Source organism: Uloborus diversus, chromosome 9 (assembly GCF_026930045.1).
Source record: "Uloborus diversus isolate 005 chromosome 9, Udiv.v.3.1, whole genome shotgun sequence".
NCBI lineage: Eukaryota > Metazoa > Arthropoda > Arachnida > Araneae > Uloboridae > Uloborus > Uloborus diversus.
The window spans coordinates 105403289-105420090 of NC_072739.1; the positions used below are offsets into that span (position 1 = coordinate 105403289).

The following is a 16802-nucleotide window of genomic DNA, read 5'->3' on the forward strand; positions in this document are numbered from 1 at the left end:
CTCTTTAATATAAAACATTTTCGTACCAATTACATTGAAGGACTTGTAAAATGTACTGTGTCCGTTTAAATTGTAATTGTGTCATTGAGAAAAAATTTTTCCACAAACATGTAACTGCTCACTGTCAAAGTTTAAAGTCTCACAGCCAGTTCTGATCACTGGATAGACACGTATAATACTACATATTAAAAATAATTTTTATTATGTAAAGATTATTCTAGTTATATATTGCTTTTGAGCTTCATACAGAGTTTAATAATGTATTTTAAAATAGTTTTAAACCCTCTTTTTTAGCCAAATGGAAACATTTTGGGCCTTTTTATTTCCTGTAAGCATTATAACGCTCCTGTAAGTATTCTAACACTAAACTGTACATCCACTATTTAGTAGTAAAAGAATTTAAAAAAATAAAAAATAACAAAAACAAATATTTTTAAAAATAATAATGAGTAACAATAAATTTACAAAAAAATAATAATGAATAACAATAAATTTACAATCTAATCATAGAAAAATAATAGTTATAATATTTACAATTTTTTTAAACTTATAATGTGCTACACTAATATTAACATTACGAAAGGGGATATGGGAACTGTTCACTAATGCCCCATCACCTATCTTAGAACTAACTCTCAACAAAAAAAAGAGAAAAAAACTTAAAATTTGTTAAAAATATTTAAACTTTGTCATAAATTTTCATTCATCCCACACCTACTAAAATATAGAAAATATTGAGAATGGCACCTTCAGGTGTAAAAAGAAGGGATGGGTAAGAGATATGGTTTTGTTAGCATTTGAGATCTGAAATTGCAATAACAACAAATATATGGAGCATACATAAAAAACAATAATATGATATACACATAAAAAAAAAACATAAATTTGAGAAAGTTATGCTTAATAATTATCAAAAATGCATAAATGTTTTTTATGCATTTTAAAAATGCTACTTATTTTCTTGCATAATATGATTATTAAAAAAAGGCTTATGTCCTGGAAACACGAATCAAACAATAAATCTTTTAATAACTTCGAAGAGCAATATTTATTTCATCAAAATTCTCTGAAAAGGGAAAATTCTGAGCCGGGGGGGGGGTGTCAAGGAGGGAGGATCAATTACCCCCCAAGCTTTGGGAAATCAATGACTTTACATGAAATTGAACGCGTTTTTTGCTGTTTTTTTAAGCAATTTACATTGAGTAGGTATACATACCCAACGGTGCAGGGAGGGGAGTCGAATTCGAAATGACGGGCTGTTTCTAAGCGACACACCATGTCGGAAGGAAAACAGGAAGAGTTGATGAAAAATATTTTTTAATAACCTAACAAAGTTTTAGAAATTTCCAGTAACAGGTATCCAGTTACCGCACTAGCCGGAGTGCCTCTTTGAAGAAGAGAGTTTTCTTTAGAACTTTCAAACAGACCGAATTAGAACTCGCGGCCCTCCCATCGCGTTCGCAGGGAAATTATTCGTCCGTGTCGCCTCCAGGAATCTCGCGCCATTTATATTGAAGATTTTGACGAAGCTTGACAGCATAGCTGTTTTTGACGTCATATTTCAAAATCAAAACACGGCAACGGCAACTGCACCTGATTTATGTACGAACCCGACTTAAATTGCTGCGGAACGCTTTTGCGTGTAGCGGAGGAATTCCAAAGTGTTTTTTTTTTAATTAAGGACTTTTTATTTTTAATTTTTGTTAAATGCTTTCAAGTTTGTATGCAAGTTTAAACTTTAAAGGAAAAAGTAATTATTTGTATTTCTGGGTTGCTTTTAGAAAGGATGTCACTTAAGGATTTTGCAGGCAAACAATCATACGGAATCAACCCTTTCTTCCAGAAGCAATGTTCGAAAGAGCTCGGCGCGTAGGTCAGGCCTGTAATTTTGAAGTTTACCAGGGGGGAGGGAGGCTAAGGGCATAAACTCAGTGCATTTTATTGGACCCCCCCCCCCATAAAAATGTATAATTACATTATATTTTTAAAATCCTGGATAGAGAAGGGGGGGGGGGGGTTGACTTCATTTGGTCACTCAAACGACGGGCCTGAGGGAGGTGAATCGTAAATTTTTTCGAATATTTTCTCGCTATTTACGTTTTGCTCTCGAGCAGAGCAAAATTTTGCGCATTTCAAGGGAATGTCTCATACTCAGGGGTCAATTTCTGTCAAAAAAATTGTCCTTTATTCTTCAGATGAGTTTTTTAGTCTAATTTTTAGTCTGAATTTCCAACAGATACGTAAAAATTCGCCTAAATGTGTAAACAAGTGTATGAACATTCGAAAAGTGGGCAAACTCAGCCCGTGTATAGCTAAGTCAAACCGGTTGACGCTAATATAAAAATTCACTTATCATCTGTTTAGATATAAATTTTAAAAAAAAAAAAGCATCGATTTTATATTTGTACAGAATATCTATAGAGGTTGGGTGCAAAGTCAACTCATAGCGGTTAAAACAGCTTTAGAAAATACGTTTTAGGTCTAAAGGCGGCAGCGATTGCAATGACAAAAATAAATGCTCCAAAACGTTGAAAAAAAGTCAATCCACACGTTGTCAAAGCCCCCCTCTCCCCCAACCCCTACTATAACATTATTTATTTTCATACACAGCCAACTTTAGACAGTTTTCTCACAAACCATATTTGTACACCCAAAAGTATTTGTCAAAAACTATTTGGCAACACTTCTGCTCTCAATCGCACTTCATATCTCCCCGGCCAATCTTCCAACACAGAAGCTTTAACAAGGTGCGTTCCGCTCTTGACTCGGTTAAAAATAAAGACATTCCATAACACTCAAGGGAATGATAATGCTAAAGTAAGATAATTCTTCCGGATGGAAAGCTTTTGCTGATGACAACACTCTCAACGTGGCTCTTTCTTGTGTTTATTTGTAATAAGTCTCCAGAGGAAAGGCCGATAAGCGGCTACGGAGTGTTCTAAAAATTGAACAAGTTGGGAAGAATGCGAGTGTGCAAAAACAGAATGAGAATCCCTTTTCAACAAATGAATTTCCTCAGAAAAAGAATACATTTGACTCAAAATTTTACTTTCTTGTGTTAAGAGTCAATGTTTTCAGAGCGTGTCGCTGGCTTCGAGTTTCGTTTCATATTTTTGAGCAATCAAGATTGATTACTAATTTTACTTTACTTTTGCTTGACGCATCTCTATGTGATTGGTAGACAGTAAGTCACGTGATCCATTGCTTTTTGTAGAGAATGAACCTTAGGTCCGGCGATGTCGTATGGCCGTTGGTTGAGAGTGAGCCACGTGATCCATTGCTTCATCTGTTCTTATTAATTAACTAGAAGCTCGCCCGTCAAGATATGACGGGTGAAAATTGCTTCTACATTCAAACGAAGCAAAGGTCTGTTTGATGACATTTTTATAGTTGAAATTTTAACCCTAACTCCAGCAGATGAACCCTAAACTCCAGTGGATAGCGTTCATTGTTGACCAATTTTCGTTACGTCATTCTCCTCAAATGTTTTACTGGTAAGACTCCTCAAATGAGTCTTACCAGTAAAACAAGTAACCGGATTCAGTTCAGCCTCGTCAAAATAAAGCGTTTCCCTGTATGTCAAACATTTCCAAAAAATATTATCAAATTATCATGCGATGGCGCGAGTTTCATTGTTGTTGACGTCATCAGGAGCGCTACTCGATCAGTGAATTCACTATTATATACACGAGGATTGCAAACAATAAATCTTTTTCCGCGCCTTTTTTTTTTTTTTTTTTTTCGATTTTTGTAGATATGTTGTTTGGAAAGAAAACTTTTCCAGTTAACCATGTCTGTATTGCTTAAAAAAATAAATAGAGAAAAAGACTTTTGAATTAAAAAAAACTGCAATTTTTACCGTCCATCTTTGTAGCTAAAATGTATTTTATTGTTTACAAGTAGATCTTTAAGTAAAGGCTTATTCTTAAGCAGATACGTGCAACAACTTCGTAAGATCATGTATTCTTCATACGAAACTATTACTTTACTTTTTCAAATGTGTTGAAAAACTAATGTGCACGTAATGTAATCACCCGCTTTCTGTCTCGCTGAAATGGCGTCAACTTTGCCTCTATTAAACCCTTCAGAGCTATTTATCAGATTTCTAATCATTCATCATTACACCTCCCGTGACCTAAATAAGCTTTTTTTCAGCTGCCAGATTCAGTTTCAAAGTGTTATTCCATGCACAAGTGTCCCGGTCCTTTTCAAGTTATCAGCCGGCGGCAAACTTGTTAATTTGCTTCAAACTTACTGAAATAAATGGCATCACAAGGCTCGATTGATCTTTAGCTATAGATTGAATATTGCTTGCGAAATGAATAAACCGTTTCGAAATTTTTGCTGTGTTAAGTCCACAGATAAGGTAAATATATAATAAATGAGTATATATATATATATATATATATATATATATATACTCATTTATTACAATTGCAAATCCTATATATATATATATATATATATATATATATATATATATATATATATATATATATATATATATATATATATATATATATATATATATATAGGATTTGCAATTCAACTAAACTACAGGAAGCGTTGTAGTCGGTGGACAATGGCTGCTGAAAGAGGTAAAACAAGGACCAACCCACTTATATCTGTCCAATGAGACATTTGCCCTGTCCTCCTGCCTAGAATTGAACCTCGCGAGGATTTGTGGACAAGCCGACTTATTTTACAATTCGGTTTCAACATAGCTGTAGATCCAGTCTTGTTTCAAGTATTTAAAGATGTTATTGTAGCCGCTGCATGTTAAGTAGTAAAAATAACTAATGACACGTTGAGTGAATGGCCACTTTGAGCTAACCTTGCAAGGTAACTAATTTCTTAAATTAAATAACAGCTTATCGGGAAATATTTACGTTTGACTTCCGGGCCTATACCGTGGCTGGAGCCTGGTTCTGGATAATCGGCCCTGGATGCCGTATTGAAAAGATTCCAGCAATCAATTGAAAATGCCACTGCTGAACGAAATACAGTGAAATCTAGTTACATCGAATAGCAATGCAATAAAATTTCCATTTCAACAAAATGAACTGTAAGTCCCAACTTAACTGCTGTTACATTGCTTGGATTCCATTAAACGAAATTCCCGCTAGAACGAAAAAAAAAAAATTGTGGTTCCTTGAAGTTCATTGTAACGGGATTTTATTGTACAGTGAAATTGATTAAAGTATTAAATATGGAGATAAATAAATGTTGCAGATAAAAAAATGCTATCGTTCAGTTGAAGATTTTAAAAAGTCTCTCATATTTTTAACACATCATGGTGATTTTCGCTGTTTTAGCGGATGATTGGTGATTTAAACTCTCTCTTTCTCTCCATGTGTTCCAGTTCAACTTCTTGCCCAAACTCATCCCCCCGATTGATTGAAGGGCAGCGCGATAATCAGTGGATGGTCATTGCACAAAAACAAGAGCACGAGCTCTGGTATGCAGATCCCGGGAGCTGAAATTTTCCAGTACGTGTTCTGTCACTAATATCTTTGCCACCGGTATTTGACCTCGCTTGCTGACATGAAGTGCACCCAGATTAAATTTAGTTCGTTCCTGACCCCTCGACCCCGCTACCGGCAACCCTCACTTCCCCGAGGGTGCCTCCCCACAATGCAGCAGAGTGCTTTGACCCTCCCTCTCTTTTGAAGTCGATTTTGCTTTCATTCATGGAAGATCAATCCTTCACTAATGGAAGAGTTTTGGAAAAAAAATCAGTTGAAACATGAAAAACAAAGCAAAAGGAATATCTACTATGGTGTCATGTATCAGAAACCTAAAAGAACGAAGTAAAAATTAAATGTGCTACTACCTAGAGAATTTTTCGTTCTAGTTTGAAATTTGAATGCATAAATGGGTATCAGTAAGTTTTGCCAGTAACCAGGGCTTAATTACTTAATTTCTGTGTAAAAACAATTCAGAAACGTTCCTGGAAAGTGATGGGCAGCTTATGTGCACAATTTCTGCCATTGACATATCTTGTAAAAAAGTATTCGCCAAAAGTCAGTTACCTTCCTGATCCTGAAATTATCCTTGAATCTTTCTGTTGAATGAATTGCGGGTAATCCGCCCCGAGGATAACCAGCTCGCGGATAATCGGGAGAAGCACCGAAGTTGCGTGTACGTTTCGCAAAGCTTCGGAATCCAGAGACTTACGTTTCGCTCGCAATGAAAGATTAGTCGATCTGGACTGGCCAACACCGAGATGATGGCGATACACTTAATAAATACGATCAATTAATCTTTAAACTGGTAACGAAAAATATTTTTCACAACAGTGGGAAGTCTGCATTTGTGCAACTTGTAGCAATTCAGGAAACTTTTCGACAAAGGTACTTGGTTTTGACCGGAAATTAACGAAAACCTGTGAAATTCCGAAACGTTGCCCAAAACTAATTTGCGACGTTTCGAAATTTTCTTACAGTGTTGCATGGGAGCTCGCACGAGTTGTGCTCTAGCACTTTTTTTCCATTGTATTATCATTTTAAACGAAATTCAGGCTATGTACGAACAAAAATAAGTTTCGGAGATTATTGTACAACTGAACATCTTTTAGTTAGAAATAAAATCTTGTCTATAATCATACCTACCAATGACATAACTTCCGTCAGAATCTTCTGCAAAAGAGAGGTCATTGGAACTTTTGTAACTGGTGGCTACATGAGTCCTTGAGACAAGCAAGCCTTTGAATGAATATATAAATGTGTACGATCATGTAACAACAACTTTTACTTCACTAACTTTTATTGCCCATAAGAATATTGATAAAAATACGGAAACGGAAGATAATTTAATTGGTCTTTGATTAAAAAAAAAAAAAAGGCAACAAGTGTGGTTTTTACGTAACCTAAGTCCTTGAAGAATAATTTACTGCAACTAACTTTTAACATTACTTTTTCCTTCGCTATCTGAAGCTTTTTTAACCACATAAAAGTATCGCAAAAATATAAGCTATGACGATAAAACTTTTCTTTGGAAAATTTTGAAGAAATTATCCTTAAAATGATGATTGAAAACGGCCGTAGAGTATGATGAATGCACTCTCAGCTACTAGGTTCTAAGTTATAGCTCCGCGACACGTGTACCACATTTAGGCATATATATTGCTGTAAAAGTCCAAAATATGGAAAATATCGACATTCGCCAGGGAACATCTACATTACCATTCCAAAGGCAACGGCGAAAGACCGAATACTTCTGGTGAGTCACCAGGGAAAGTCGAAATATTTTAATTTCGACCTTTCACGGTAACAGATAGTATACAACAAAAGAAATTTTCAATCCTCTCTTTCCTAGAACTTCCGCGCAGAGAATATTAGCGGAGGCGTCTTCTCTCTCCACCTTTCGAGGGGGCAAGGAAGGACGACCGAGTCCTTGAGGGCGCCCTCCATAGTTTATTAGCTTCTGCAGGTGCTTACTCCACGAGCGACCTTTTGCGTCACAACGAGCAGTAACAGGCGACTTTGATGTATCTCTCCCTGCTTCAACTTGCTCGACTGGAGAAATCTTTACTCTCACCCACGCACAGTCGATAGTTACTTTTAAACAAGACAGCACGTGGTTGGTGGCAGACAGTAGTTCTTCATTTGAAAACAGTAGTGCATTTAAATAACAAGTTAGGCTGCTTTTCTGGCCGTCATTTCGAGTTTTTCTTGGGTAGGGGGGGGGGGACAAAGGATGTACACTGGAAGGAAATTTTTTCGGTAAACTGCGAAAACCACTTTTGTTTGTGTGAAAAATATTTGTTTTTCAAAGCCGATGAAAAGGGATTGACCCCCCTTCCCCTTAAATGAAGGACCTGATGTTTTGCTGATTGAACAAGTATTTGTCCATCGTTATCAAATCATGCCTAGCTGGGATTGGAAAAGTATTAATTATTTTGTCAATAACGTCTAAGGTTATATCAGTGCGACGCAGAAGAGCAGAAACGGATTTTGGGGGGCTAAAATCCCAAAGCCCTCGGTTCTAAGAAATATTTCCATTAGTATAGTATTACGTATACATGAATGAGCTTTTATGACACCCCCTCCTCCGTCCCTAGTAGAAAATTTTGGTTACTAGAGAGACAGAAAAGCAGCATAATGGAGCCCAGGTTAAGCCTCCAGAGCTCTTGGTCAATCTCAGAGTGATATTACAATGTACAGCCACATCAAGACATAACGAACCTCCTAGGAGACGTTGCACTCGTGGTTGGGGCACAGCAAGGGGACTCATCCTCTGGACCACCTGGTTTAAAGACACATTGCCAATCCTAGTATGGTTACATACAGGGTTTCCTGAAATGGACTGACTGTTTTCAAAAATTTAAAACAGGAAAACGGTGAATGCTTCCCCCCCCCTTTCGTGTACCTTCAAGGGACACTCGAGTTACAAGTTGAGCACCGCTGCTGCCAAAATTCTCCTGATCCTTCTGGATTTCTCTAACAAAACCAAAAGCCTCTTAAACGCTTCTTTCAGCACAGAACCTCACATTCCCTAGCGAGCGATAAATACCCCAGCATGGGAGCAGAAGCCATCAACTATTTCCATGTTCCCAGATAAAGACGAGGCGGTTCGTAGATCCATTTATCTTGCTGCGGCCAAGACAATCGCTTAGGCACTTTCTCGCTTCCTTGGAACTGTTTGACGCCCCACCCCGTTTGATGTGCTCTTATGGGAAGACGCAACGTTTCAGATTTTCAACATTTTTTCGCTCGCCGCTATTTAAGGTAAGGCCAATACATTGGAAGAGTCAACTGATCCGACATTTTTGGTTCAAATAGAGAGTATGATATTAGTAGTATGTGTACCAAAACCACGTAAAAGAAAACTGGTGCCTAAGTTTCAGTTGCGTTGCTTGATCGATATTTGACTATTTCAGACAATAAAAGAAGAAGATTTCATTTATTCTGATTGAAAACAAGTCAAGCATGAAAATACAACCATATAAAAATTTGATTTTTCAATCCTCACTTGTATATCAAGGTTTTAACTAACGTACTCTTTCGGTAAATATCGAAATAAAACTTTATATAGATAGATTACTCCGATTTTTATGAATTGACGAAATTTAAGAAAATAAGAAAGAGAAAAAGAAAACTTTCTACATCAAGCTGTTAAAGTTTAAGCCAACATCTTTTTCGTTCATTTACATCAAAGCAAGAGAGAACCTTTTCTTCAGCGATTCCACTCCCCAGGAAACCAAATTTCTCTTTTCACGTTTTTTATAACCACATAAAAATGATTCCTACCTTGTATGCTACGGTTTTAACTAAAGTACAAATGGCAATCTCTTTCAATGAATATCAAAGTACAACTTCTTACCAACAGATAGTTTTTTTTTTTTTTTTTCGAAATGAAGAAATGCACGAAAAAAAGAGAGAGCGAGGAAAAAAAAAACAATTCTACTACAAGTTGTAAGTTTAGGACAATAATTTTCGGTTCATTTACAACACAACAAGAGCGAACGATTTCCCCAGCGTAGCAGTTTCCACTCACTAGGAAATAAATTTTCCTTTTTACATTTTTCAAAACCATATAAAACTGATTCCTCACTTATGCGTCACGGTTTTAATTAACGTACAAATGCTCTTTCGATAAATATCGAAGTACAACTTCTTATAGATTGATAGTTCCGATAGTTTTTTTTTTTTTTTGAAATGACGAAATTCAAGGCGGAAAAAAAAGAGAGTGAGAAAAATCTTTCTGCCTCAAGCTGTTAAAGTTTTGGACAATAATTTTCAGCTCATTTACAGCAAAACAAGACAGAAACTTTTCCCCAGCGTAGAAGTTTCCACTCACCGGGAAACAAACTTTCTTTCTTACACTTCAAGAACATTTAAAACTGATTCCTCACTCGTCTGCCATGATTTTAACTAACGTACAAATAGCAATATCTTACGATAAATATCGAAGCACAACTTCTAATAGATAGATAGTTCCAGGTTTTTTTGGAGTGACAAAATTCAAGGAAAAAGGAGGGAGAGAGAGAAATAAAACTTTCTACTTCAAGTTGTTAAAGTTTAGTACAATAACTTTCAGTTTTTTTTATTACAAGAAAACAGAAAGAGAACCTTTCCCCAGTATAGCATTTTCCACTTCCCAGGAAACCAAATTCCCATTTTCACGCTTTTCAAAACCGTTAAATCCAGGTCGAACGAATCCCTCCCCAGTACAACATCAAATCCATCTCCCGTATCCCTCTTATGGACGCGGTCTGGATCTGTCGTACCTGCGGTGGCGGCAAATTAATGTGCTCATTGAAACGTTCTGGGAAGACGAGGATAACTGTTTCCCCGCAACACTACACACTACGAGCTACTAAACACTTGGAGACAAAGTTTCTCAGCCACTTGTTTACCCCGCCCTGTCACGATTCTGACCTCGGTAGCAGTGAAATTTCCTTCCCTGCGAATACGAAAACCCATTAAGAACATTGAGGGCAATGAAACCTCCCGTGCGATGGCATAAACGTTTTCAAGAAATAGGCCGATACAGCGATACCTCTTTATAACGACAGTGCTCATAATGATGCATTATCAATTGCTTTAGCTTTTGGATAGCATTAGGGTGGATCGAAAAAAATTGTTTTCGGAATTTCAAATCGGCCAGGGTGAGAAAAGTTGTCCACATGGATTAAACTATTACATGTGAAATTTCAAGTTGGTCAGATAATATCTTCATGCGCCGCAAGGCGGTCAAAGATCGCAAATTGAGCCTAAAAATGCATTTTTTCTTCTTTACGAAAACATTGATTTTTAATAACTTTTCAAATCGGTCAGGGTGAAAAAAGGTACCCAATGGGGTGAAATACTGTGCTGTAAAATAACATCACAGTCCGATGAAATCTTCATGCATCACTTGGCAGTCGAAATTTTCAAACCGAGCCCTAAAATAAACTTTTTATTACGAATGACAAAAAAATCTTAACTTTTGAGATCGACCACGGGTAGAAAGGTTGCTTCGTACAATTAAAATAATTCATACCCGCCACAGAAATTAATTAATCACGTGATTCGCTATTTACCAATCACGTTTTCATTAAAGTAAGATACATTAAGCCACAAAAAAGTGATATTAAAAAACAAACTTATTTTGCTCTATTAAAGTAACATACAAAAAGGGAATAAACCATCCAACATTAGAACAAAAGCAAACAGCTTTGATGGAACAAAATCTTCAAAAACAAAGATTAAATACAATCTTAATATTCATGTTCCTATTCCTGTCTGTAGTTCTAAAGTTAGAGTATATATTACTATCTACCACTTTTCCTTTTGGAATAATAGATCAAAAAGTAAATTGCTTAAAATATTAGTAATTATATTTAGAACATGAACAAACTAATTAACATCAAGCATGAAGAAACGGCTAAACGTATGTGGAAATCTTGGGGTAAAGTGTATGAACAAAAGCATTTGAGAACAAAGTTATTTTTGCATCGAAAATGATATACGTACTTTAAAATATGAAGAATGAATTAAGATGAAAGATTTTACTCGTGAAACATTGGCAAATGGCACTCTTGCAGATATTTTAAAACATTTTATTAAAATACTCAAGAACCTCAAGCATAGTTCAAATGATCCATAATGATCATTTACGTTAGCTTAACATACCACATACTCTGTAAACCTCTGGTTAAAAATAGAGTAAAAGTTTTCATACTTTGATTCTCACTACATTGAACAAACCGTTTTAAACATTTTATCATTATCAACAGTTACACGCGCGTGACGTAATTAGATCTCTTATTGGTATAATTTTAGCTCAAAGCAATGTCATTGATACACAGTATTGTCCGTTTCCCACCAGAAGGCACTTGACTCTTCTTTTGTCACGTGATATCCGATGATTCTACTTCGCTGTTTTCGGCAGAAAGCGTATTCGGATCATAGCAATTTGTTGTAAAAGCAGCAGTTTTTAAAAATGTAAGAATAACTAAAATGACGACAGACAAGTAAAGCGAGTTTTTTTTTTTTTTTTTTTTTTTTTGTACATTAAAATGCATTCTCAAGTTGAGGCTGTCTGGTTGTCTCATTTAGAAGCGCGTGGATTGCTTACCGATCACCTCCGCGTAAAATGGAACTCTGCGTTCGAGGAGGCGGAGCGAAGTGCCTGCTCGTGAAAAACGGACAATAATTGATATTAGGAATGCGATATAGAAGTCGATGCTTTGTTAAAGCATCGATTTTTTTTACCATCAATGATTAGTGGTCGATTTTTTTCCTTTCCAATGTCTAGGTTTTGTGATTGAACCAAAATGTCATATAAAAAACTGATTATGTTTATGAAAATGCAGAATGATTATGAAAGCTATATCATTAATTACTGATTGCATCATCTATCACATTAAATGTATACATATTACTTAAATGCTGATTGTAGTACATCTCCGAAATAGCTATCAAGATTTTATAATGTTTTTGAATATATTTTTCGTTTTAAACACAAATTTTACAGTTCTTCATTTAGTTCAGTTGGAATTAAATATACTTAAACACTGATTTGATCTTATGTTTCTTTTTTGAGTGTAATCTAGTTAGGGAAAATATCGCTAATTTCTATAATTAGTTATCACTAGTCATTAAACAACTCAAGCCTGATTTTCAACGCTCCCCACGGAAGAGCGTTAAGAAAGGGGTTGACGCAGCATTTTATTTCACCTTAAGGCCAGTTAAATTTTTAAATGATCTCCACTTCAGAATAAAAATTATTTACAAACTTCAGAATAAGCCTGAAATTGTAGTAGCAGTTTTCAAACATGATCAATATTACTTACTTGTGTTTTTATATAAGCTCTGTTCTTGATGAACGGCATCCAGCAATAATGTGAATGTTTTCTGAAAAACAAAGTTTGAATCTTAGTACATAAACACTTTAATTAAACAACATATGAAATGCAAGCATTTGCACAAAATAAGGTCGTTTCCAAAATTTTAAAATATTTTCTTCTGAAAGAGCATGCTTAAAAACATAGAATCTGACCATTTTTTAAATAATTTCTTTAAGTTTAATATTTTTAAAAAATTACTTAAATCGGTACTCTTTCATCGTTTAACGCTTCTGCCGATGACATCACAAATGATGAAATGTCATTCAGTGTTACCATTTTCACGGTCCAAAATATTTAATTCGCATCTTTACTCACGTGTATTGGCAACGATATGGTTGATAGCAAGTGTAGAGTGCAATTTTAATTCGCTGCTTGATTGTCATAACATGGAAACGTAGTAGAAAAATGCGCCAAACTGCATCATTTGTGACGTCATAAACATCACGCCTTGTTTTCAAAATCGGACATTTAAAAAATTTAATTTAAAAAAAAACTGTTGGGAAAATGAAAGTATTTTCTGAGTCCATGTTATTTTTTTGCTCATTCTATCCATTTCAATGACTAAAAGTAGTACTTTTGACTGAAGGAAACCACCCCGTTGCAGACACATATTTCTGAGTTACAAGAACCCCGATACAAACAAAGAGCTGCATGAATCTACTTTTCAACTCAAAAAAGAATGAGAGCATATGGATGAAAAAAGGCATATATATATATATATATATATATATATATATATATATATATAGAGAGAGAGAGAGAGAGAGAGAGAGAGAGAGATTAAAAACAAGGTTTTGCTTATTTAGTATTTTAGGGTTGTTTAAAAATTTCTTATTTTTCAGCACAAAAGTATTTACAATCGCATCCGTTTAAAGCGAAGTCGAGGAAACCAGATAAAAGTTCGTTATAACCGTTATTTCGTTAGAAAAATTTCATTTCTACGCAGTAAAACGCGAAGGAGAGCTGAAGCTTTTTACGTTAAAGGCATAAATTCTTTACATATGGTTTCGCAATGAACGGTCACAACTGCATTAATTTTTTTAACTGAGTTAAATCATCATTATCATTATTTATGTTAATTTAAAGTTTTGGAATTCAAAGAACCCTAGATCTAAACTTACTGGTCATAGAAGCCAAAGGTGGCTGTATGAAATACTGACTTTACAAAGCGTACATTAAAAATATGTTATCTTTACAGTGTAAAGGATAGCTATCAATAAGAGAATTTACACATCACTTTATACAAGCTTCAGAGCGATAAAATTCTTAGTTAAATTATAAACGCATCAGTCGCCAGTTGCGTGTGCCCTATATTTTTCCCTCTTAAAGCTTACAAGTATTTTGACAGTTATTAAATTCGCACAATCACTAATTTTCCAGACAATCTGTAAGAAATTCCGAAACTGTATGGAGTTTTAAATCTACATGAAGCTTAGAGAAATTATTTTATACCTTTTAGCTCATTTAAAAAACATGGAATATTAGAACGTTCTTATTTCGTCATTTTTTTTTCTTTTTATGCAAAAACTGAACTTATTCTTGCAATCAGTTTCGTATTTCATTATTTGTAGCAGGGGTTCTTCAACTGGTTCAAATAATGAAACACAAAACTGCACGAAACAAACCCATACAGATTCAGAGTCTGTAAATAATTCTGAATCTGTATGGGGTTTTAAATCTACATGAAGCTTAGAGAAATTATTTCATACCTTTTACTTCATTTTAAAAACATGGAATATTAGAACGTTTTTATTTCGTCAATTTTTTTATTTATTCAAAAACTGAATTTATTCTTGAAATCAGTTTCGTATTTAATTATTTGTAGCAGGGGTTCTCCAACTGGTTCAAATAATGAAACACGAAACAAAGCCATACAGGTTCAGAATTTGTAAGTAATTCTGAATCTGTATGGGGTTTTAAATCTGCATGAAGCTTAGAGAAATTATTTTATACCTTTTAGTTCATTTTAAAAACATGGAACATTAGAACGTTTTTATTTCGTCAATTTTTTTTTATTAATTCATAAAGTGAATTTACTCTAGTAATCAATTTTGCGTTTCATTATTTGTACCAGTGGTTCTCAAACTGGTACAAATAATGAAACACGAAACTGCAGGAAACGAGATCATACAGATTCAGAATCTGTAAAAAATTCTGAATCTGTACGGGAATTTAAATTTACATGAAACTTAGAGAGACTATTGAATACTATTTAGTTTATTTTAAAACATGGAATATTAGAACGTTTTTATTTCATCTTTTTTTTTTAATTCATTCATAAACTGAATTTATTCTAGAAATCAATTTCATGTTTCATTATTTGTAGCATGAGTTCAATAATTTGTCCAATACAATGGAGTTGTTTCCTTCAGTCAGAAGCACTACTTTTAGTTACTGAAATTGATAGAATAAGTCAAAAAAGAAAAAGAAGGGGAAAAAAAATATGGAGTCAGAAAAAGCTTTTAGTTTCCCAACAGTTATGTTTTATATAATTTTTTAAAATTTCAAATTTTTGAAATAAGGCATGATCAACATGACGTAACAAGTGATTTACTTTGGCGTGCTACTCCATTGCCGCGCGAAATGTTTACGCTTTGCTGTCAACCGCGTTGCCAGAACATGATAATTTACGCTGTGCGTGCTGTCAGTGAATGGCACTGCATCACTTGTGACGTCATGTGCAGAAACGTAAAAAATGAATTTCAATCTGCGCACCAATAAAATAATTGTTAAAAATTATTTAAAACTTTCGAATTATTCAAATAATGGTTAAGTCCTATGTTTTTGATCATGCTCTTTCAGAAAAAAATACTTTGAAAATTTCGGAAACAACCCCATTCCAAGAATTTTTATGGAAAAAAAACCCCTTATTTTTGCTTGTTTACGTCATTGACTGACGGGTACAAGTTAATCATTTACATTACAACTAGAAATTATTTATTACTTTTACCCATATTTAACTTCAAAATCCGGATTCCTTACCTCTTATCATTTTTGCATTTTTTTCCCTCTCAGCAATAAAGAAAAAAAAAAACCTCGATCATTATTTGCCTCCGTAGCAATTTATCGACAAGATATAAACGCACCATTACGGCGAGCAAACATTCAAGCCAACTTTGCCTGAACGAAAGCGGGCTCAGTAAATAAAGAATACCTTGCCCGTAAGTACTTCAATTAACACAAACCCACGTTGACGGGGATTTTCCACCGGACGCATTGTTTCTACTTCGCAAACTCAGGTGCAAAGTTATCACCTGACTCTTCGACACCGCACTGAATCCCCCTCCCTCCAACACTTAAACAAAGTTTGCCAACATTAGCTTTTCTTGTATCTTTTAAAAAGTTTTTCCTTTTATGATTTTTTTTCCTTCCTTTTTTTTTTTTTTTCATCGCCAACGGGAGCTGCAAACATTAAAAGGATATTGACTGGTGATGTGTAATTCCTTTACACTAAATTATCGAAAGAGACAAAACTTTTTTTTACACACAATGAATTCGTTAATGATAGCTATAAAATGTCACGATTGTGTACAATGACATGGCTTACTTACTGATGGATTCAATTTAGCATTTAAAAGGAGAAATACACTAGTTATTCACTTTTACATCAAAAATATTTATAAACGGACAAAGAGAAATATATTTTGATCAAGGAATCAATTAACATTTTTTTTGTGCAATGACGAATTACTTATTTTCCTCACCTGACCGGTTTTGATGTTCCTTTGATTTTTCAGATTAGCATGACAATGAGAATAAGTCTAGCTCATTGTTTGCAATATTTATTTAGCGAGACTAATTTTCGTCGTCATGGTTATACATCGGTTGCGCTCACCAAGGCTAAGCTCAAGCATATTTTACATTTAAAAAACGGGGGGTTTTGTGTGAAATCACGTTTTTGTTTTTCAAAAAACGATAATAAATTAAACCTACATAAATGAACTTAAATAGCAAAACTTCCAGATTA

General features: G+C 34.6%; 1 protein-coding gene across 1 annotated transcript in view; it reads right to left on the reverse strand.

Moving 5' to 3' along the window:
• LOC129230418 (protein jagged-1-like) overlaps window positions 1-16052 on the reverse strand; it is a 65382-nt gene extending 49330 nt beyond the window's left edge. The window contains exons 1-2 of the mRNA XM_054864817.1: window positions 15990-16052; window positions 12782-12842 (exon numbers count right to left, since the gene is read on the reverse strand). Of these exons, the coding sequence (XP_054720792.1) occupies window positions 12782-12842; window positions 15990-16052 (124 nt within the window). The remainder of the gene's footprint in view (window positions 1-12781; window positions 12843-15989) is intronic.
• Between the last annotated feature and the right edge of the window lie 750 nt (window positions 16053-16802).